We start from the raw sequence: 24,276 nt of genomic DNA, 5'->3' as shown, positions 1-24,276 counted from the left end.
TGATCAGCATGTAAACAACGTAAACTGACAGTGGTGGGCAAAGTGAGCGTGGACATAATTTATTATGTTTTATGTGTTACAGTAAAAATGCCATTCAATGACAGTGAACTAGCAGTAGCAACAACAACAACAACATCATACAAGTGGGCTTATAACGGCAAGTGGGCTTATAGTTATAAGCAAAACAGACAGGCAGGGTATATGTAGCAAACAAAAGAGACACATTGGTAAAAAAAATAGGACATCGAATAAACTGCAATTCACAGGCAAAAAAACCAGCTCTTTATTTGCAGCAATTGAAATGATATAAAGCGGAATAAGAAACGGGATCAGCCCCGACTACAAGAAAAACAATAACATCCAGCTATTAAACTTTCTGGTGCTGATGAAGGACAAACTAATGAGGACAATATATTCATTTCACATGTTTCGATTGATTGGGAATGTTAAAAACGTGACCAGCCCGGGTCTCTGTTCCTATCACAAGGAGCAGGCATTAGCACCAGCAAGTGTACTTCACAATACTTTGAAGTACATGTCTTGGCAAGTACGCACAACGAGTGTTGCGGGCGGTAATGCTGGAAGTAAGAAACTGCCGCATCAATACAAAATACAGCTGAAGTAAGATGTAAGTTCCGTTAGACCTGACGGGCATGCACTGCAACGTTATTACATGAGAGAAGGTAGCGAGGACCTGCAGAGTATGAGCACGACCTACACTTTCAAAAGAAAGAGAATTCCTAGCAGGTCTGGTGGACACGTACAGGCTGCAATACGGCTCAAAGACAGTGTTCCACCACTACAGCTATCTAATGTCTGTATAGTGTATCTACAGCCATTTTTGATGATCACCAGGAGCAGAAGGGATACACAGCGATATGTTCAAGGGACGGAAGGTGTAAACGCGTTGGAGAGACAGCAACGGACGCACGGGTAAGTGTAGTAACGGACACACGGGGTTTACCCGGGCAAACACACAGCGAGTACGCTGGTTGCCTGTACACCGTGCCGACAATGTCACACACTGTCCAACTGTCCGTCATACTACACAGAGCATCCACCAGTCCAGGACGTACAAATGTATTTTGGTTGCTTTGTCAGTGTTCGAGTGAAACACAGGTTGATTACGCCGCAAAGGCTGCAGCCGGTACTCAGAACGTGGCACTGTACGAGTCGAAGGCCCCGGCATATTCCATCAACATCACGTAGTATCACATAGCACCCATGCATAGCAAGGGCATCGGACCACCGGTCCCATACAGGCACGGCTGGTTACCGGCCAATGCGCTGTACGGCCCAATCCGACTGGCAAAGAGGACAGCGGTTGTTCTTGACGACCCAGAGTGACATGCAGCAGTTGTGGAAAGCATGGTTGCATTCTCCCCATACAACTGTACACAGCAACAGCAATAGCAGCAACAGCGAGAACAGCAGCAGCGACAGCAGCAGCAGCAACAACAACGATCTCTTATTGGCGATGGTGCCATTGTGAGAATGAAGAATTAAAAAACAACAACAACAAGAACAACAACAACAAGACAAGAGTAGCAACGTGAGAAAGAAAATAAGCTGCTCATGACAAGAACAAGAAGTTCAGAACACACCCTATCTAGAGTGTACATGTACAAAACAACCACTAGAGTGTACATGTAGCGTACCTACTGGTTTTTCTAGGTTTAGTCGTTTTCTTCCATAAACCCTATCGTTTTCCATCACTTTATCTACTTCTTTTCTTTGCATAATTTGTTTACATGTGTTACATTCATGTATTTGGCTCACGTATACGCATTATATGGCATTTTCCACGTACATGCGTACGGCTCATTATTTTGATCTTTTGACCTTGCTAGTTATACACACAGTATGCATGCTACGTTTTTAGCTGCCCATTGGATCCGGTTCCTTCGGGAGGCCTTTTTACTGAGCTGAGGCCTCTCTCTTCAACCGATGGCTAGAGAGTTTACATGTATGCAGATGACTAGTTGTTTGGTTCCTCTGTCATGCACGATGCTGCTTTTCTGTGGTTAACAGGCAGTTACTTTGGCATCATACTTACTCAGCTGATTGTATGGGATATGGGAGAATCCTATCATTAAAAATCGAGTGTTTTTCTGTAAACTTGTGTGGATTAGAGGCACACATTAATGATTCGGTTTCCCCGACCTCCAAATTGGTGACCCCCGACAAGTAACTGTTACACGCCTACAGTACCGCTCCGTGCCCACGTATACCCGTTAGCCCTTATGTCTATGCCTACGGACTCTGCGCAGCAAGCTGTCGATGCAGCCACTGGCGACCAAACTACAACCGACACCAACGTACCCGTGAGTCGTGGCCGCAGTAACCTCTTGGATAAACTGCGCCCCATCCAACCGGCTGATGTGCCACTGGACCAGCCTGTAACGCAGCAGTCCAGTATGACCATCAAACTGTCCCCTTTCTGGCCCAAAGACCCCCAGCTGTGGTTCGCGCAAGCTGAAGCAGTCTTCGCCACTCGCAAGATTACACGGCAGCTGACGAAGTTTCAGAACGTGATTGGTGCCCTAGAACCGGAGTACGCAATTGAAATAAGGGACATGATTATATCTCCCCCTGATGATCGTCCCTATGAGCAGCTGCGTGATATGCTAGTCCGCCGAACTCAGCAGTCCCAGCAGCAACGTCTTCATCGCCTCCTCACAGAAGAGGTCCTTGGTGACCGCCAGCCCAGCCAGTTGCTTCGTTGTATGCAGCAGCTCTTGGGCAGTGCAGACATCGATGCTAGTCTGCTCCGGGAATTGTTTATCCAGCGTTTGCCCGCCGGGGTGCAGATGGCATTGGCTTCCTCCGGCGATTCCATGTCTTAAGACAAGATTGACGACATGGCCGACGGAATCCTAGAGGTTTCAGCCCCACACTCCACTGCAAATGTTGCTGCTGCTCCGGTTGCCAGCGCACCCGCTGCCAATGTTCCCAGATCCGAGCTGCACGATCTGCGCAGCCAGATCGCCAATTTAACTGCATCTGTACAGCAATTATCTCGCTCTCATCCGAGCAGTCGCCATGGTAGCCGGCCATCGTCACGGGACTCCAGCCCTCGTCGTGACGGCCTGTGCCTCTACCATCGCAGATTTGGAGACCGCACCCTCCACTGCCGGCCCGGCTGCCAACACCAGTCGAGAAACGGGACCGCCAGCCTCGGTCCCTGGCTCTGCAGTGAAACCTGGCCGTCTACTCTATGTTTGGGACCCCGCCACAGCATGGTCGTTTCTTAGTCGAAGCTACTCCGTTGGTCATCACACCGGTGAAGTGTGGCACAAACACCAAGATTCCGTACCGGTACGAGCATCAGCTGGCAATGTTCGTGCAAAAGCTGCGGGCACTGAAGCTGAAGGCAGGAAAGTCACTACTTCTTGGTGCAGCCAACTATATGATAAAGGGCACGCCCTTGGCTGACTCCTTTAAGGACAAAGAAGTGCGCCAGAGTTGAAATTACTCATTCCGCAAGCGCTGGGGAATCAAGCTGAAAAACCAAACTCACCTGGAGATGGACCGAGCACGCTGGGCCACTGCCGACCATCTCAAGGCTCGGTACGATGTCGTCGAAGAAGGCATGATGAGCTGCGGTATTGCAGTCGAGAATGTATCCTTTGACGAGAAGAAGCCCTACGATGTAATGTTCCACATCACTGACCCAGACCTGGTTTTCGAGTGGGACCAGACAGACTTCACCCTGGACCAGACAGACGACGGAAAGGGGCCCACAGAAAAGACCATGACGGTTGATGCTGACGATTCCGGTGAATGCGTCACCAACAAGTCCAACATTCGCTGAACACTGACTGGAGGGTCATTCATGACCAGTGACTTCTTGCCTGGCTGTGTGACACCTCCAGGGAAGAGTGTGCAGCTGATCCTGTGCAGCTGATCCACCTAGATCAACCATTGTTGACCCCAAGACTGGCAAGGGGCTGACCTTGCCAGTTGTACCCCCACTCTTCTGGCAGATCTAGCTATGAGTTGGCTCCACTCTGGCTCAAGGAAGTGGTTGCCCCATGCCTGCCAAGACGGCATACGGGCTCTGCGATGGCTACGGGGCACATACTACGCTTCCAATGGTGCAGGCTGCGGAAGAGGTTGGTGCCACTCTTCAGCTAAGAGTGCTGCACACCAGCCATGTTTCTCAGGTGGCAGACGTCGCTAACTATCCACTATTCAAGCGGAAAGCCAAGCAAGCAAAGTCTGACCTTCTGGTGAAGAAGGTGATGGACGGCCAACCACCCCGCTTGGCAACATCGGATATGGTGAACATTATCCGCGATCCGTGGCAAGAAGCATTTCACCCTGATGTCAGTCGAAAGGGGTGGGCTGAGATTGGATTCGACTCAGTCACAACGAGTGTGAACAGGAAGCTCTATTGGGATCTGAAGGAAAAGGAGTATGCTGCCTAGCATGCACTAGTACATGCTAGTTCAAGTACACACTGTTACTGAGTCACAGGTGGGAGCGACGCACTACGTGCACAAGACAATCATGGACCGAATACCCACATACCCACATGCATGCATTCAAGATCAAAGTCGATCCACCTGCTGTCAACAGCACTCCTAGACTGGAACTGATGGCAGCAGTTCTGCAGTTTCCCCTAGTACACGTACATGCCCTTTTCCTAAAGCAACACTGCACCTGATGATAAGGTAACATCATGATCTATAGTACTCTAGGGTTCTAGCCTAGCCCGTTCTTAGTTTTCGTGATCAAAGCCGTTTCGTTCTTATTCAATGGTAGATCTACAGTCGTGCATGTACATGACTTGTACATATCATTGTATGTACGAACGTTTAACTTGGGACCGTACATGCTTATACCGGCACATGGACGGTGCATGGTAACGCATACGCACACCGTCCAGTTCACATGTTTTGACTTTAATAGCATGCAGTACGGAAATGTATCATCCAAACCGACATGTATTCATGCAAAGTTTGAGTGTACATTATACTGTAAATTACAATTTCCGTTCTTATCTGCAAAAATTCAGCCTACAGTCCATTTCAAAACTATAGACGCGTAGGGTTATTGAAATATTTCAAATTTGGCTGGAACTTTTTGAGAATAGTTTTCGGAATATTGCTCAGGTCCACTCCACAATTACTCTCATATAGTTTCTAAACGATTGGATAACAGACGCCCAATTTGGAAAATTTTATGCACAAAGTGATCACCGATTTTATGTGGTATAGATGCTGGCATAACGGTTTTTGCCTAGGTACGCGTCTATAGTTTTGAAATGGACTGTAGAGCGCTCTTAAAAATTAGTGAGATCCTAGCCTGGCTATAGCCTGGCCGGTCTTCGGCGCCCTGCAGTACTGTAGACCAGTAGTGTTGACATCTTCTCCCCATCCCCAGCTAGAATAGAAAATAAGCTATATGTACTCAGTACGCTACTAACAAAACGATTTAGGGCTCTAGACTAGGGGTGAAACGGTTCCATGTTTTTCATGTTCGGGTACCCTAATGCCAGCATAGTTTTCCAAGGTTCGGGTATCGGTTCCATGCACTCTTTTCTCCAGACCGACAAAATGCGTTTGTGACAATTATTTTTGAGAAATCATTTTTACGATCAAGAACGAGACACCGGAGAGTCCATGTGCGAAGAAGGTAATGACCAGGAGAACCCTTTGGAAGGGCGGTGATCGTAAGGTAAGACATTTAAATCTTGAATAGACTTGATGTGTACAAGTATTTGTACGAGAACGAGATTTTTCGAGTTTCGGTTCGAAATTTCACGGAACGGGTACCCGATTATTTTGAGCTGGCAGTTCCAAAACCGGTTCCTTACCTCGTAACCTGAACCGTTTCACCCCTACTCTAGACACAGAAAAGCGGTTGTCTGAAAATTGTTGCTTCAGACAGCCTGTAATAGCAGCGTTCGTTCTAAGAATGTGAGTGAAGGGGGGGGGGGGGGCGAGGGCTTTGGGCAAACTGCTCCAATTGCTGAGGTCATCATTCACCAAGTTACCTGTACAGACTGCACACAGGTAGTACAGTGGCAGCATTATGAACAGTTCACATTAGGTACTAGTGTATGCCCAGTTATCCAGTTACCACCCTTACAACTATCTCCATATCACTCCAACAACACACAGCGTACATAAAAGTAGCTGCTTACACATCCACAGCAAACCAGGAATGGGGTTACAAACAGGCAGACAATAAAGAGAGAGAGAGAGAGAGAGAGAGAGAGAGAGAGAGAGAGAGAGAGAGAGAGAGAGAGAGAGAGAGAGAGAGAGAGAGAGAGAGACAGAGAGAGAGAGAGAGAGAGAGAGAGAGAGAGAGAGAGAGAGAGAGAGAGAGAGAGAGAGAGAGAGAGAGAGAGAGAGAGAGAGAGAGAGAGAGAGAGAGAGAGAGAGAGAGAGAGAGAGAGAGAGAGAGAGAGAGAGAGAGAGAGAGAGAGAGAGAGAGAGAGAGAGAGAGAGAGAGAGAGAGAGAGAGAGGTGGGAGAGAAGGAGAGAGAAAGAGAGACAGAGACAAAGAGACAGAGACAAAGAGACAGAGAGACAAAGAGAAAGACAGAAAGAGAGATGGAAGCAATGGGGGTGATGTCTACGGCTAACTTACCCACACAGGTCTCTACCTTGCTGTCCGTATGACATCTCGCACACGCATCTACAGACAGCAGAAGGTAAACACAACACAGATGCACATGGCATATCGTACATGAGTTTCTGATGTACATGTACTAGCGTCTACAAACCAGTCGTAGGTCACAAACTGATGTACATTGGCTGAATGATGAGGACTGCAAATTGACAAGGAAAGGGAAAGAGTGGGAAGGCTACAACGAGTGAATTTGTTCCAATGCAATAGTCCATAGCACTATGTTCTCTCAGCTACATACGAACACTGGATTGGGAAGAACGGAGTATCAGAAAGAGTAGCAAAAATCAAAATTCAGGCAAGGGTCCCATTGCCAGAAAAGAAAGCTCACATCTCGAGGCAAAGACTATATTCAAGGAACTAACTAAGTTAGCAAAGAGTGTGAAAATTAGTGGTCATATGCATTTGTGAGGAAGTGGGACTTCACAGAGAGAGATAGTTCTAGACAGGAATGTAGTACCACTACTACTAGACTGTTCCAGGGAGAGAAGGAGAGAAATTGAAGGACAAACGTACATCATCGTCAACACATCGACAAGCTAACACATGAAAGTGCTAAGTACAGCACCAGCACAGCACCAGCATGGTACCAGCCTATCAGGCCTATCAGGTCTATCACGCCTATCAGGCCAATGCAGGGGAGCATACTCAGTAACAACTATACCAGTGGACAGGAAGAAGCCACCACCTACATGTACACCAACACCACATTGTCACTGTGTGCAGATTGTCAAGATTGTCAAGTTTTATTTTATTTTTACTTAAAATTTTTGTTTGTTTTGTTTTGCTTTTTCTTTAGTTGTTGTGTCAGGCCAGTGATATCATGTTCTGTGATTGCCCGTATAAGAGCTAGAGAGGCTAGAGAGGCGTATTCAACACCAATACTACACATGTGATGCGCATGTACAGTTGAGCTCACTGACATCAGACCCAAGGTGCAAAACTGGTGCCCCGGACCAGTTCTGATTACAGTACTAGTGCATCGCTATGTTCATACATGTGTACATCTAGCCGCATTCGTACCACTTCCATGGCATCAAGGGCCGTGCAAGCTGAGGGCGCCAAATAATGTGCACTTTGGGTCGGATAACACCGAGCACAACTGTACATGCATGCTATGGGACATCTCCAACAATTACATGACTGTGTTACTGTACACATAATGCATTATTGTACATGTACATGCATGGTGTGACCGACAACGGTTTAGTGACGAGTGGGACGACCAACCGCGCATGCGTGCTGATTGCGGCTGGCACTGGTTCAGTGTGGAGTGATATGCCCATGACATGCAACAGCTAGCCTCGTACTCTTAGCACTGTCAATTGCGCAAGATCCAAACGGCATGAGAGCTGTGCATGCTATGTGCATTGTACATTGTACACGATTGTGCTAATGTGATGTAACTACATGCATTGCACACACGTGACAACTAACTTCAATGTTCTCCTGTACTGCTACTGTTAAATCACACTTTTAAAAAACTGTACTACAATCTGATGTGAACCTCCCAACCTGCCAGCAACTTGTACAGCCTTCTCGCGCTATAAGTCGCACACTCACGATCAGTCGCTCACTTTGGCAAAGACAGTATTTGTAAGCCATGCACTCATGACAAGTCACACAATTCTGTCTGCAGGACTGAGCGTGTGACTTACTGGGAGTAGACAGTACATAATCCTTAGTTACTTTTGCAAAGGTGTTGAAATAGTGATGTCATATGCCAGATCTCTACTCTAGCCCTTCCTTATCAATATGTACGTGATTCAGAGTTACCCACTGCTGTAGACAGCAAGCTGTTTCGGCCATATAGGCCTCATCAGTATAGCTACGAGCTGTAAGCCAAGCTACCAGCCATGATTGCAGAGTTACTGACATTTCAAAGTTACAGTCAGTGCACTGCTAGCGCTCGGTCCCAGACTGCCCGGATAAGAGAGAAATGAGTGTACACGTACACCTTTTGACGCCCATCGCCAGAGGCGATAATAGCGAAGCTGCAATGCTACGGCTGAAGCCATAGCAACTTGTGCTGGGACACGTACACCCACACACTACCACCACACACACACATGCACACACACACACACACACACACATGCATGCATGCACGCACACATACACACACATACACACACACACACACACACACACACACACACACACACACACACATGCATGCGCACGCACCCACACACACACACTCACACATACACACACACACAGAGGTATAGACTGGACTGCTGGACTGGAGGTGAAGGCTGTGTATGTGACTTATTTGCCTATTTTTGAAATGCAGCTGCATGACTGCTTGGAGTATAGTGTTGTACATGTACTCGAAATTGGTCAATTGCTCCAACTAAATATTTCGTAAAACTGCACATGGAAAACTCACCCATAATACCAACTCGACAAATAGCACAAGTCTCAGATTCTACGTCCCACGACCACATGGCTACACCGCTCCACTTCTTGACTTGAAATAGAGGTTTGCTGGGTGCTTTCGGGACAGCACTAGCTGATTGCGATTCTTCGCTTGGATTAGATGGCTGACTTGGTTCGGCCATGGCAGGGAAAAACGATGGTGTTCTGTGCTTGTATTGGAGAAAATCAATCCTATTTCTGAGGTCTGACACAGCTACAAGAACTCTGGAACACGCAGCAAGAAATATATGCAGTGTACTAGTACTGTACTGTGATAATAGCTGTGCTCAACGAGTTACGTCAATACAGTCATGTAACAATGACATAAGGAGACAATAACAATAATTCCATCGATCGAATACTAGTATTCACACTGATTGACTGTGTTCTGGATTATTGATGTGTCTAGAATTAGAATGACGTCGTTCGAGGCGCAACTGACGTCATTATCCTGAGGCAATTGTATTATACCAAGAGTACATAACCCCGGGGGGTTATGTACTCTTGATTATACATGTAATCATGAGTAGATAAACAGTTTTTTGTGTGTTTGTTTATCTACTCTTGATTATATTATTATTAATGTACGAGAGCCGAAGGATTTATTGCCAGTATAAAAACCGAGTTTTTTTTTATAACTGGTATGTAATTGCAATAAATCCTGAGGCTACTACATAATAATTATGTTGACCTTCACTTTCCCTAAAAAGGAGTATTTTATAAACAGTATTTTCATGATTGGCCTTTATATATAATAATATAATATTCGCGGGATCCGCGTTAGCATCACTTGGCCTTTATAGTGACAGCATTTATTGGCTTTTGAGAAAGTGCAGTGCTACATGGAAAAGTGCAGTGGTATTTTATTGAGTCAAAGCAATAATTTATTTGAATTTGATGCTGTTGATGGTGTGGTCACTAAAGTGTGGGCTTTTAGATTTACTCTGTACTGTGACACTGTTGTACATAAAAGTACGATCACAGCTTCAGTTCAGAGACAAAAGCGCAGCCATCTACACTATTACATCTTGCTACTTCGAAGTACATGATTGTATTGCCAATGCAAAAGTCCATGGATTATGCACTCTTGCTATTACCAAGAGTACCTAACCCCAAGACGGCAAGAGTACATAACCCATGTATTCTTGCTATTACTTAAAGTACTTAGCACAAGCAACTGGTGGCTGCGTGATTGTATTCTTATGTGCGGCAAACAGGGCATGCACAACCATGCAGCATTGTCGGGTGTGACCAGCTACCAGCTAGGCCAGGCAGGCGGAGTACACGGCTCCCTGAAACTGCATGGTTGCGATAATACATAGGGTTCTGGTCTAGACATAAATGTACATGATGTACATGTAGTACTTGATGCTGACAAGAGCAAACGCACACATACCCCACTGTGAACAACGGTAGACCAAGAAAAACTTTTGGTGGGTTCACAAACTGCTGTTGCAACGGTTATGACTGAGAAAAGAGATTAGATAGCGATGATGAAGATGATGACGGTAACTCAAGACATGTATGGAGTGATAAAATATTTCTTTACAAATACCAAACATATGGACAGGGAGGTAGCAAGGATGCTGGTTAAAAACACACACAGACACACGGACAGGCAGTGCACCCAGCCTTCAGCAGGGGTACGGTAAAAACGTCAGCCTAGCAAATCAATACAAGCAACATGATGACCAGCAGTGGCAGAGCCAGTGAGCATAGCAGAGGTTAGCAGCAGTAGCAGCAGCTCTGGCTGGTAATCCCGGCTGACACCAGGATCAGCCTAGAAAACAAATACATTTTATGATCAGAACAGCAGAACGGGACGCATTTTTCAAGCGGGTCAACTCCAACATCCGTAAAACCATTAACGTGCATATCAAAGGGGCACACAGCAAACGCATGCCTAAAGAAAAATCCAGGAACACCTACTTCATCAACGAACTGAGGATTGTCAAGCCAGAGAGAGAATGTGTGTGTATGCGCGTTTGTGCGTGTCCGTGTGTGTCTGTATAATGGATGCTACAGTGGCCAGCAGTACATACCGGCTATTCTTCTCAATTAAGCACATTGAGCCAGTGTGGACAGCAAACAAGAACCAGTATTTACACGATGCACGCCAGAAGGCAGCGCACACCCAGGAAGGGAGAAAAAGGAAAAGCGACTATAAAGAAAGAGAGAGAGGAGATGGATAGGCCAATTGCTACACAATTTGACACACTGACGGATGGAAAGAGAAAGGGACAGAGAGAAGGAAGGCTACCCATGCATGCCAGTGTGCAGAATATGCACCTAACCCCCATTCGTCTAGTAGAACGCGGTGCTGCCAATTCATCACAGAATGATGCAGTCATTCGGCTCTTCTGGATTGGACCGTTTCTCAACTTCCTTGATGGCCGTTTGGAAGATTTCATCAACACTCTGTTTGAACAAACAACACGCACACCAAACTGTCACTAAAAGAGAGAACCCTTCCTACGTCGCGTTGCTACCGACAAAATCAAAGACTGGTAAAATTCGGACGCCTCCTAAACTCTAGTAGGAACTTCTAGAAAATAGAATATCATGCTTAGTGTAGACAAAACTCACATGGTTGTGCTTAGCAGATGCTTCAATAAACGCAGCATTCCACTTATCAGCCAAAGACTTTCCTCTCTCCGTGCTAATCAGCCTACAGTGGGACAACAAACATTAGGATAAATGCCGCAGAGCTCAGCTCAAACTCAGCGCAAAATATATACCACATCAAATATCGGAATGGAGACAAGGGAACCTTGGGAAGATATTAGAGAGGTTGCGCACAACGAAAATTCGTAGCGCCGTAACGAAATTTTTTAACGAAAAAAGCCAACGAATATTCGTAAAACGTGAGGTTGCGCACCACGTGTGCACTTTTCCGTAGTGGGTCGACGCGGCGGCCGCGAAGAGTCCAGACAGGGAGTTCGTAGAAACTTCCGTTACTCGAACCCGGACAGTCAAAATCTTACGAAGTTTCGTTGTGCGCAACCTCTCTATAGTATAGGGCTTGAAAGTGATGACGTCAAAAACGGCCAGGGAGTAGTAAGTTGACATCAGATTTCTATTTTGGATCCACTAAGGTGTGACTTTGCTAATAGGGAGGTTCCGGAGTACGATTTTTCGTGCCGAAATCCGTGGAGGCGCTACGGATATTTTAGACGTCGTTTTCGAGCAGTGAAAAGTTCCGGGGTACGGAACGTATGTGTTTGCCGTCATTGCCTAGGTTACGATCGCAAACACGTCACATTCCCGCGCTATGCCTTTCTATTTTGAAAATTTGTACCGAAATCAAAACTTCCCGCGGAAAATCGATGTTTCTCGTACCAAATTTGTACGCGAAAAATCTTTCTGCACCCGATGACGCAAAATCTCCATACGAAACATGGTTCGTATGAAAGCCAGTCCACACGGATTCTCCGTGCCGAAAAATCGTATGGAGCACGTCTGGAAAAAATCCGTAGCGCCCATACGGATTTTGGCACGGAAAATCGTACCCCGGAACCTCTCTATTGCCTCAGTATGTGGGTGCATAGCAACCCACTCATGTAGTATGCAGGGGTGACTTTTACTTCGCCATCAGTTGTACCCCTGCCCCCACTAGCCAAATCAGTCAGTTTCACTGGTTACATCACCTTGCTGTGAGTAAGACGGCTTGAAATGTGCTTGGATCCATACAAAAACTGGATCCAAGTGGATCCAATTTTTGAATTTTTGAAATTGTTGCTATGCTGTGACGTAGCACTTTCAAGCCCTATTCACATTAAAACTCTAACATGCGGGTTAAGTTGTGTGCGGTGATATCTGCAACAGTTACATGGGCTTGTACGGTATTCATAACTTTATTTATTATTCATCAGTTGAAGATGTTGAAAAGGGAAAAAAAAGGTTCATTTACACCAAATATCCAGCGGAATTATTTCTCTGCCCACATAGTTCGCAAGAGTCGATACCCTAACGGGCAGAGCTCTTTACAAACAAGGCAGAATGGGGTTTTGCTTGCAACTCGGAGTTTCACACCATGCAATCAATCCCCTGGTAAAATAATTCAACCAAAGCAAAGTTAGACCAAACAATGGCAATGCTAGACCCACCTTTCACGGTGCAGGTCACATTTGTTGCCAACAAGAACAAGTGGAATACTGCAGGGGGAAAGCACATGAGAAAGAAGAAGATGAGTACAAGTCATGTACATTACTATGCTGGCAAGTCACAAAAAGACAAACGGACTTTAGCAAAGGGCTAGATCACAGAAACACTACAACAATCAAGAGTACATGAAAACCAGAGTGTGCAGCTCGGACGGGATGCTGTCACGGCGGAATTCCGTGATTACATCATTTTAGTGATGTAGTGCGTACAAGCAGGATTCAAGCAGGTCGCTTTATGCACAACTGCAGCTCAGTTGTACGCACTACGCCATTTCCCGCCTCAGATCTGCGCCAAATATGATGTAATTACGAAATTCCGCCGTGACAGACACCCATAGCAGAAAAGGCCCCAAGCTGCACACTCTGGTTTTCATGTACTCTTGCAACAATACAATCATATACATATTTAAAGTTGTGCTGATACCAGTAAAAGTACAGCATGTCACAGTTGCCGTGGTTGCTGCCAAGTGCCATTCTCCAAACGATTCCCCTTGCCAACTATTACTTGGCCCTTACGTGTAAGAGCCCTGAAATTCAAATCAATGTGTTGCCTTGGCGACAAACAAAGAGACTTACGTATCCACGCCAAGCTTGTCCAAGATTTTATCGCGGATAACACTGACCATTTCAAAGCTGCGCGTAGCAAGAGCACACGCGCAAACAACACACAAAAAGCACAGTGGTATGTGAGATGAATGTAGAACAATCATCACAGCAACTTTTTCCAGCATCGCAGTACACAGCACACTTCCAACATAATCAGTGTCTATCCGAATAATTATTCTGTTCGTCTCTGGACACAGGTTTCGGTTATACCAGCATGGCCGCCAGCTTGAACCAACTCTGCCCCATTGAGCTTCCGGTCCTTCCTAGGTTAACATATGCCCGTAAGAAAGTCAGGAACTGCCTACGAAATACCCTGAAAAGGCAACAACAAGAAATTTGCTACAGTACAGCTCCATGGCACCACAGTTTATGTACATGGCCAAGAATCAGGAAAACGTGAAGGTTGTTGCTGCTACTAGTTTTAGTAAGGAAACGCTCTGGCACCGTAGGCACTGAGCACTCTGCACAGATAAGGCATTGCGAGGTTACATGTACATGTATTCAAAATCCAGCTACAGTAGCAGACACTGACCTTTTTTCCGATGCGACTGAGTAGACCAGGATATAGCCATGAACATTAGCGGTGTACGCATTTGGTACTATGGAGTATTCATCCTACAGATTGAGAGAGTGAGTGAGTGAGTGAGTGAGTGAGAGAGAGAGAGGGAGAGAGAGAGAGAGAGAGAGAGAGAGAGAGAGAGAGAGAGAGAGAGAGAGAGAGTGAGTGAGAGAGACAGAGAGAGAAAGAGAGAGAGAGAGGGGGGGGGGGGGGGGAGAGAGAGAGACAGAGAGAGAGAGAGACAGAGAGAGAGACAGAAAGAGAGAGAGAGAGAGAGACAGAAAGAGAGAGAGAGAGAGAGAGAGAGAGCGAGAGCGACAGAGAGGGAGACAGAGAGAGACAGAAAGAGACAGAGAGCAATGCAAAGCGTAAGTGGGAGAGTGAGAGATTGAAAGTGAGAGAGAGTGCACGCTCTAGTGATATCCCTAAAGGCACTTCAGGCCGTGTTTATACTATGCTGGCAAGTGGATTGCCAGCGAAATATAAAGACAATTTCCGCCAGTTTTTTTTCACGCGTATACACTGCAGCCTTGTCATAGCAAGCCTCGTCATGAAACCATGCAACCATGATGCTGTGTCACGATTGCGACACAGCAGAACAAACCATGGTACATGTACCATGTAAGCCGGTGAGCCATCATGAAAAAATACCCTCGTGTAAATGGGCCTCGGTTACTAGCACTCCCCGGAATGAAAATGAAAACAAAACGGGTACCCACTATCAGCAGAAGCAGTCATCAACCAACAGTGACTTCATCCCAACAGTGATATTAGTTATTACACAGGGGTGTCGGAAGGTACTCTGCATTGGTGCAGCCACGTGAAATGTTTTGGAAAATTGGGCCCAAAAAGCCCTTATTTTATTGCTTCAAAAATCACAAGATTAAATTATTGGTGCGGCTTTGGGGGTTTACCAAGCAATGACTGAACCCTATGGCATATGTGCACAATGTTACTCCGATGGGCTCACAAGTATACAGCGCAGACACGCACACCCCGTACGCCCATGTACACGTCCACCCCGCACGCATACGTGCGTGCATGCACACACACACACACACGTGCGCGCACGTCCGAACACAAGAATAAGATACTGGATTAATTAATTAGGGCAAGGAAAGGTACCTGTCCAGCTGTGTCGACTAGCTCCATGGTAAAATCATGTCCTTTGTGCTTGACAGCCTTGGTGAATGCTATGTACAGAGTAGATGCAAATGAAGCACAGACAATGACTTATTCTAGACATGTTCTACCAACAGTGCTGTAGCATAGTAGTGTGGACAATGAAATACGACAAATGCCACCGAATGAAGACGAATACGGACTCATCAAGATGGTTCATTTCATATACTAGTATACATTCTACAAGTACCACAAAAAGGATACAATGACACAAGGTACAGTATACAGACTACTCCATTTAGAACAGACTCGCATGTAGCAAATATCATAATACAGCCGTATCACGTAGAAAGAGGGGGGGGGGGGGGGGGGGCATATAAACCAAGTGCACTCATGCAGTCAAGGGCCGCAACACACCAGGTATAAGGCCAAAACAAAAAATAGGCTTGTTTCCGGTCGGCAACCCCTCAAAAAGGAGACTCGGTCGGCCGGAATGAAACTTTTTTTGGTTCCTCAATCGTTGTGGTATTGATGGACAAGAGCACCTACACATGTACTTTGTACATATATCATGGCAAGGATCAATATCAAAGTTGACTGACTCACTGTTCTTGTACAGCATGTGGTGTATTCCTGTTTTCGTACATCCCGAGAAATCAAGCAAACAGTTTGAGTCCTTCCAGCTCCGTTATTCTAGCTCGTATCGACCCCGGACGTTTTCGAGCCGACAGCTGAGAATCTCTGCTACCTTGTACGTGTTTCGATTGTGGAATTTGGTTGAGATTTGACTGAGTTATGACTCGTTGAGAGCACTTGCACACATGGCATTGCCACCGTTTGTATACATTGGGGACCAAAAAAAGTTTCAGAATTTGGGAAAAAGTGGCCCGGTCGGCCGACCGGAAACAAGGTCATTATTTGTTTCGGCCTAATGTATTGCTTGTATAGCATGAGTGTATTTCATTTTGGCCATAAAGAACTGATACTCTTGTATATTGATGTTCATGATGAGGAGTCGACTGAACCTCCAGGGGACATGAGAATCTGTACTTTAAAGCCGTGGTACTGTATATGCAAGGTCGGTCGATTGACTGGAATGTACATGTATAGTACAGGACACTTCACAGCACACAGTAAGTTATATCCAGGGTACTTCAGACTGAACTTTCAATACAATAGAACCTGTCAAGGCGACCACTCTGATAGAGCAAACACCTGTCCCATGAGGACCACTACAACGAACGTGCTGCTCAATGAAATCCGACCATGTCAGTCAAGTTTGTAGCTTTGCGCCCTCCACTATTTCGTAATCCAGTGTTCACAGGTCTAGGGCCGCACAGCGCCCGGTGCGTACTTGCCTCACTCCATTGGATTTCATCGAGCAGCACTCTAGAACCAAGGGAGGTTATCAAGTCAAATGCCCCTGGATAAGGAGACCGCTTGAACATGGGGACCATAATTGTACGGTCCCTTGAGCAGCTTAGACAGGCTTCACTTTATTTCCATAGCAACACTGCGCCCTCCCTATATGGTCAATGTTACCAAGAGTACATCAACCAGAGTGTGCAACTCACTACAGGGGCGTAGGAAGCAGTTTAATATTGGTGCGGCGAAATTGTGAGAGGGGGTCCGGGGGTCGTCCCCTGGGATATTTTTTGAAAATTGGGCCTAAAAGGCCATATTTTAATGCTACAGAATAATATGAGAAATAAGAATATGCATGCTGATGATACACCGCATTGTCGATGTAAAACATGGTACCTGTACAAGAGTCGACAAGCCATCAACAAGGTTGAAATGTTTAAAAAAAAAAAAAAATTATTATTGGTACTACAGTCGTCCCTCTCTAATCCGGCACTTGTTTATCTGGATAGTACAGGATCCGAAGCTCAAAAATAAAATTGGGTCTGCCACTTCACTCCGAGTATTTGCCGCTTTCAGGGCTGATAGGTGATGGTTATAGAAGGTCAATTTTGTTTGTTGGCCCTTCTGAATCGGGGAAGGAGACGAGCGGCGACAGGGTTTTCGTCGACGATTTCGCAAGCCTTCTCAAGCGTTCTCAAGGAGGTCGCAAATTTATTTTCGCCGTGCGTCCGTACGCGCATGGCTTGAGCATGCACACATTGCGTACCCACGACAAACATTTGAAAAATTTAGAAAATGACGACGCCGTAGAAAATGACGACGCTGGCCGGGGAACTTATTTGAGGAAGCACGAGGTCTTTCAATTTCATTCCCACGCGAGTAAGCATGGAGGAAGACGAGAATTGTGCCTCCTGTGCACAAAGTCCAGGTAGTGTTGGGCATTTAGTGGCTTCAGCCAGTACTCAGGTTTCGGAAATTTCGTGGAGCTCATGTTTGTGCCACTGTGTGAAGATCGAAGGAAGCGAAAAGGAGGAGAAAGTAAATTTCACGAACACCAGCTGGTCTCGAGTGGTATCTGCTGCCAAAATTCGCCAGGACGGCACATGGGCCTTTCTCTGCCAGGAGCAGTGTAGCACGGATGAGAGCACCCCGCGTGGCTGGTACCATAGGCGCTGCTATGCAGCCTACACCCACAAGAAGACTCTGAGTCGTTTTGAGGGAGAGGAGAGTGGTGGCCTTGCCAGCAATGTTGACGCAGAGGAGGTGGGTGACGCAGATGCCTGTGAGGATGAACCTCCCAAGAAGCGTGTTATGACACGAAGCAAAGTGACAACCATCGACATCACTCTGTGTATAATATGTCAACAAAAAAACAACAAAAAAAGAACCGGAAAGCTGAACCGCTTACCCTCTGTTCAGAATTCCGCGCTGGCGAAAGCCTGATCCGTGCAGCAAATGCACATGGAGATGAAGCAGGCCAGCGGATTTTACTTACCCTCCAGGAGGGCAGTCCCGATTGTGTAGCATCGGACATATGCTACCATTTCTGCTGCTACCGTAACTACACTCATTCTAGTACGGTGGCAGCACTGGAGGCAAAGAAGACGACGGCAGTTGCAGACGACAATGTGTACGATAGAGCCTTTGAGTGGCTGGCTGTATGCATGGAGAAGGAGCTCTTCAGTGAGACAGAAATACGAGCGATGCGAATGGACAGCCTGACGTCCAAGTACAGCGCCAAGCTGGCAGAGCTCGGAGCTGCAAGTCAATACCGACGATGGCTGCTGAAGAAGCGCCTGTTGGAGCATTTTGGAAAACGCATCAACTTCGTCCGTCCTGGTCCATTGTCACCCGAGAGCGTTGTAAGCAGCTCCTTGACAGAATCACAACTGCTACAAGTAGTTGGTGCAGCAGTAGCCAAGGCTGAGGCAGCCCAGCAGTGCGCCGACGAATATGCTGGAGATGATATGGCGGATGAAGATGCACCTCCAGCTATTGATAGCAGCTGCAAGGTACATGCCTTCCACACAGCCATGGCTCTGAACAACGCCATCCGTGATCAGCAGCCCACAATACCCACCATGCCACATGCCAGTGATGTCGTAAATGAGAATGCGCCAGTGCCAGACATCCTCTACAATGTGCTTGCCATGACCATTGTCGGCCCTGAGAAGTGTGACATTGGTGACCTGACAGACTCCCGTGTCCATGTCCCTGCCGACATCCATTGCAAGATTTTGGCAATTGCTGAGGATATTGTGTATGCTGCAACTCGTGGATTTATTCTGACACCAAAGCACGTAGCTTTGGCGCTTACTGTCCACCACCACACGAGGAGCAAGCACATGGTGGATCTTCTCAACCAGTTCGGCCATGGCATATCGTATTCAAAGCTGCGAGAAGTAGAAACCGGGTATTCTCTCGAAGTAGCAGGAAGTTCCGCAGCCAGCAGTGTTGTAGTACCCCGTGGCATTTCCCAGCATGGAGGTAATGTTCATTTCTGCTGGGACAATAACGACCTCAACGAGGAAACTCTGAGTGGCCAAGGGACGACACACTGCACCAACGGCATTGTGCTCCAGCACTCGCTGCCCTTCCAGGACGATCCGTGTCCACCAGAAAGTACGAGCCGTGCCGAGCCAGGTAACCAACGCCGACCGCGAAGTGTTGCCCCACCTGCAGTTCCGAGCCTAGAATACAACTGCGGTGCGAGACCAAGACCTCCTCCAATGGCCCATGCAGTTCCTGATGCACAAGGCTCGATGGACCCATTTCTCACTGTGGCATCGATTGACCTGATTTGGTTCTTGTTGTGCGCAGACCAGACGGTATCACCGAAGTTTGGTAGACCTGATGACGAGTCACAACTGGTACCCGCATGGTCCGGCTTCAATGCTGAAATGAACCAGTCAACCGCGCCAGGGACACCAACAACAGTCGATTACCTGCCGATCATCCCAGCATCGCCTACAGCCATGAGCAGTTTATGAGCTTGTTGTCCGGTCCCTCCGCACATCGAAGAAGCTGAATCAGCCACATTGTATCATCACCGCCGACCAAGCAGTTTATGCCAAAGCTGTGGAAGTTTGCTGGAAAAATGCTGAGCTATGGCTATGGCTGTCAACACACCTAACCTGTTCACACATTGTATATAAACTGCTTGTACATAGCTTGGCTTCTAAAGCGATGACGCTATCATCCTACATTTTATTCCAATGTACATATTAAACTGGGCATATTGTCCATGAATTGCACAGCACTGGACATGTCTTCCTTACTACAGTTGTAGTATTTATTTATTTCATTTTCGATTGAGTAGTGACTACAATGCGTTTATATCATTTCTACTCTAACTCTAATTTAATCGAGTGCTATTGAAGGTGTGTGTGCCTGAGAGAGAAGCAGGGAAAGGGTCCAAGCTTACCTTCGCAGAATGATAGGTGTCCCTCGTATCGATCGTATCAACGAAATTCCAATCAAGAAAACATTTGAGATCACTCGCGAAGCGGCGTCAAACTACACGACACGACGGGTAGTTTGTTGGCTGCCATTGCGAGTGGGTAGTGGAAGGACCAAACGATATCTAGGCTAGGCTTACGAAGTCCCTGTGCTTTACTTCTACAAGAGCGAGAGTAAACTTCTTGACCAAGAACATGATCAACAACAAAGTGAAGTCGCCGACCAGATCAGACACTCGCTTTGAGTTTTCAAATTTGACTGCATTTGGTTGTCATGTGCGTACTCTACGCAACTCAGAATCGGCCCGAGACGAAACGTGAGCAGTTCAAGTGACCGACGAAGCTGAACTAAAATTGCCTCTCGCGGAGCTCCTTCCCCGATCTAGATGGGCCAACAACTACCATTCGACTCCACAACAGGTACTCTCTCCACCTGTACAGTTCGATTTTACTCGGATTCTAGTGGCAGACCACTTTCAGATTTAGACACTTTTTTTTGTCTTGGATCCCGACTAGGAACCCTTGCCAACCGGTGCACTTTCTGACGAAACCGATTTTTTTCGTTCAATACTACATCTTAATCCGGCACTTGAATTCCACCTCCGGCAGTGACTTTTTGAAACGAATCGCTCAAACTGCACGTAGTTTGATTTCATAATCCGGCAGTCGTAAATCGCGTACCGTACAGGTGCACTCCTTGCAGGCCAGGCTAGGCCAGTCTGGTCAATGTTGTCCAGGAGACAACGGCAGTCAACCATACTTTCTTATTTTAGCAAGGGGTAGTGTCCTGCCAATTTTCAGGTGTGTGTGTGTGTGTGTGTGCGTGTGCGTGTGTGTGCAAGACTACATGTGAACATGTTCTCTGTTTTACTTTATCACTTTATCACTGTGTATATTCCCGGAGAACAATTGAGAATATAAAGCCGTGCACCAAATACTTGGGTCGACACGGAAAACCCCTGCGTTTTGACGTACATAATACAACATATGATACATGCATGCAATTGGGTAGGGCCGGGTCAGAGGGCAGGATTTCTTAATCCAGCACCCTCGTTAATCCAGCAGAAAACGCCGTAGCAAAAGGTGCCGGATTAGAGAGGGACGACTGTATTGGCATACTCTATGTGCTAATGCTGGTGCCCATGGGAAGTCACCCAAACCTGATAGATCAAAACTGCACACTTTTGTGTTACTGTCCCGTTTTCAAATCCCTCAAACTTATGAATACTATATTATTTTTTTGTAGAACAACAATAGGGCTTGAAAGTGATGACGTCAAAACGGCCAGGGAGTAGTAAGTTGACATCAGATTGCTACTTGGTCCGGCTCATCGCAATTGTCGCCTATCTCCCACGCACTTTTGACAGGTAAAACCCAGTCCAATCACGATATGTAACTTACTTTTGCTTGGGAGGTTGTGATGGCAAGATCAAATGAGGCACCAAAGAAAAAATGATCGCGACTAGCGCTTTGAATCGCGATGTGTTCGACTTTTTGGGAAGTGGAAATCTGGCCATACACTGTCTGTGTTGCCAAAAGCCAAACGCAGCGACCCGAAGACCGGAACTGTAGCAGGGGCAACTGACATCCTGGAGAGCGTGACAGGCACGCGTGCACGGCAGAGGAGTATGAGCGTCATGCTGAAGAAGAAAGGTGTTTTTTGATGCGATGCGCGCATGCAAGGGACGTTTTGGTTGTTCCTTTTGTTCCTTCGTGGACCTGGCAGCAGCATTACAAGAGTCGTCGTCAGCGTATCCAGTGGAGCGTATGACAGCTGGTCTGGAGAGGTGCCTCATGCCTCATTCGAAGGCTCTGTTGAAACACACTGTGGTGACACACAGGTCACACTGCTCACGGTTCCTTCAAGCACCGAAGTGACAGACACACAACTGTTCCTTTCCCATTGCTGCCATACGTACTCTACCATTCGTCATGTAATGGCGGCAGCTGGAGTGATGGAGAGTTGAATGAACTCTGGACCTGTAAGAGTGTGAATGCAAGAACGCGCTCCTTCGCTGATTTATTTCGTGCATTTTGCTTACCTTGCTTCCCTTCTATGACTCGCTTCACCTGATTCCATGGCTGAATTTTTTTTCTTGTGGCGGACAGTATTCATGTATCATGCTTTCTCATTATGCCTATTCAAAATTTCACAGAGCGGCCACAAAACTCCTGTTCTTAGTGGCGATAGATAAACGACAATTGCGATGAGCCGGACCAAGTATTTTGGATCCACTAAGGTGTGACTTTGCTATTGCCTCAGTATGTGGGTGCATAGCAACCCACTCATGTCGTATGCAGGGGTGACTTTTACTTCGCCACCAGTTGAAACCCCGCCCCCAGTAGCCAAATCAGTCAGTTTCACTGGTTACATCACCTTGCTGTGAGTAAGACGGCTTGAAATGTGCTTGGATCCATACAAAAACTGGATCCAAGTGGATCCAATTTTTGAATTTTTGAAATTGTTGCTATGCTGTGACGTAGCACTTTCAAGCCCTATACTTTTATACTAGTGAAAACTTTCAAAATGTTGAGCCTGAAGAAAGTCCTACTTCTAAGAATAATTGCATTCTTGTCTCCAAGGAAATTGAACAACAATACTGTCAAGAATTCAAACAATCTATACTGTACTTACTATTTTCTATTGTAGGATCGTAAGAATCTACAAAATGACCCTCGACAAATTGAATGGAGATGGAAGATTTGCCTGCACCGAATATAAACCCATGTCCCCAACAATAAAACACACACGCACACACGCACGCACACGCACACACATACACAGTTGCAAGTCAGAATAACTCGCAATGATAGATGAATAATAATACCGGTAATCATGGGTTGAACAATGCATTTTACTCTCACATGTACAGCCATGTACAGTGCATTTCACTCCCAAAACCCAGGACTTACCAACCGCCTTGAATCCCATCAGAGCAACTTTACGCACTTTGGGAGGAGCCATAACGCCACTTGTAAATATACTCAACAATACCAAAAATTGATGATTGTGGAGAAAGGGCAGCAGCTGCAACGCAGCGCTGCGAAGCCGTAACTCAACTTTCAGGCACGGGACATATCGAGATCACAACGGAGCAACATCTACTAGGATAAATTCTCTCCAGTGCATTTGACTACAAGATGGTCAAGCAATTTCAAAATAATTCCAGCAGCAAGTGCAAGTGGCATCAGAAGTTTTGGTGCAAGACTATCAAGATTGGATCAAGTCAAAACAAGTCAACAAGCAGATGAGAGATGGAGTATTTTTGGAGTTCACACGGATCGCATGAGTACATGAGTGCGTGTGATCCGGTACTTGGAGTTGGACTCACAGTTGGAGTTGTACGGACTCTACCGTAGTAGAGCTACCGTACTCAACTCTGTAGCGGTCTTTGCATGCTGTGCAGTGCGGAGTCTGCATGCGTAAACCTGGTAACTGTTGCCTACTTGTTGTTGACCATGACCATGCATGGTTGACACTGTTACCATGGTTACTCTGCGCCTACAGTCCATTTCAAAACACGCGTAGGGTTTTTTAAATATTTCCAATTCGGCTGGAACTTTTTGAGAATAGTTTTCGGAATATTGCTCAGAACCGCTCCACAATTACTCTCATCTAGTTTCTAAACGATTGGATAACAGACGCCCAATTTGGAAAAAATTATGCACAACGTGATCACAGATTGTATGTGGTGCTGGCATAACGGTTTTTGCCTAGGTACGCGTATACCAGGTATACTAGTTATGAAATGGACTGTAGTCTGTAGTGTAGGCTAGCGCTAGCTGACCTTGACCTTACTTGCGCTACACACACACTTTACATAGCCAGTTACTTGTACTTTTTGTAGGGAGTCGGGACCATGCATGGCATGGAGTAGTAGTAACTGTTGTTGTTCGAACACAGGGAGTCGTCAGCACTCCTGGTACGAGCTCAGGCCAGTCG

At 46.4% G+C, this 24,276-nt stretch overlaps 2 protein-coding genes across 2 annotated transcripts; both read right to left on the bottom strand.

The window, feature by feature from the left end:
* Positions 1-43: 43 nt before the first annotated feature.
* Positions 44-9,453, bottom strand: LOC135826606 (RING-box protein 2-like). Its single transcript, XM_065339212.1, has 3 exons — positions 9,032-9,453; positions 6,601-6,648; positions 44-1,391 (listed from the first exon to the last, which is right to left on the bottom strand). The coding sequence occupies exons 1-3, from the start codon at positions 9,201-9,203 to the stop codon at positions 1,273-1,275; spliced, it is 339 nt and encodes a 112-aa protein (XP_065195284.1). The 5' UTR covers positions 9,204-9,453; the 3' UTR covers positions 44-1,272.
* A 1,022-nt stretch (positions 9,454-10,475) lies between these two features.
* On the bottom strand, positions 10,476-23,601 carry LOC135826460 (uncharacterized). The gene is made up of 8 exons (XM_065339070.1): positions 23,247-23,601; positions 22,969-23,040; positions 15,514-15,581; positions 14,362-14,444; positions 13,800-13,856; positions 13,167-13,214; positions 11,647-11,728; positions 10,476-11,478 (listed from the first exon to the last, which is right to left on the bottom strand). Exons 1-8 carry the CDS (start codon positions 23,296-23,298, stop codon positions 11,392-11,394), a joined length of 549 nt encoding a protein of 182 aa, XP_065195142.1. The 5' UTR covers positions 23,299-23,601; the 3' UTR covers positions 10,476-11,391.
* Positions 23,602-24,276: the final 675 nt, after the last annotated feature.

The sequence above is a fragment of the Sycon ciliatum genome, chromosome 1 (assembly GCF_964019385.1).
Source record: "Sycon ciliatum chromosome 1, ocSycCili1.1, whole genome shotgun sequence".
NCBI classification, from domain to species: domain Eukaryota; kingdom Metazoa; phylum Porifera; class Calcarea; order Leucosolenida; family Sycettidae; genus Sycon; species Sycon ciliatum.
Note: the sequence above shows the minus strand (reverse complement) of the source record. Positions and strands in the feature narration are given on the sequence as shown.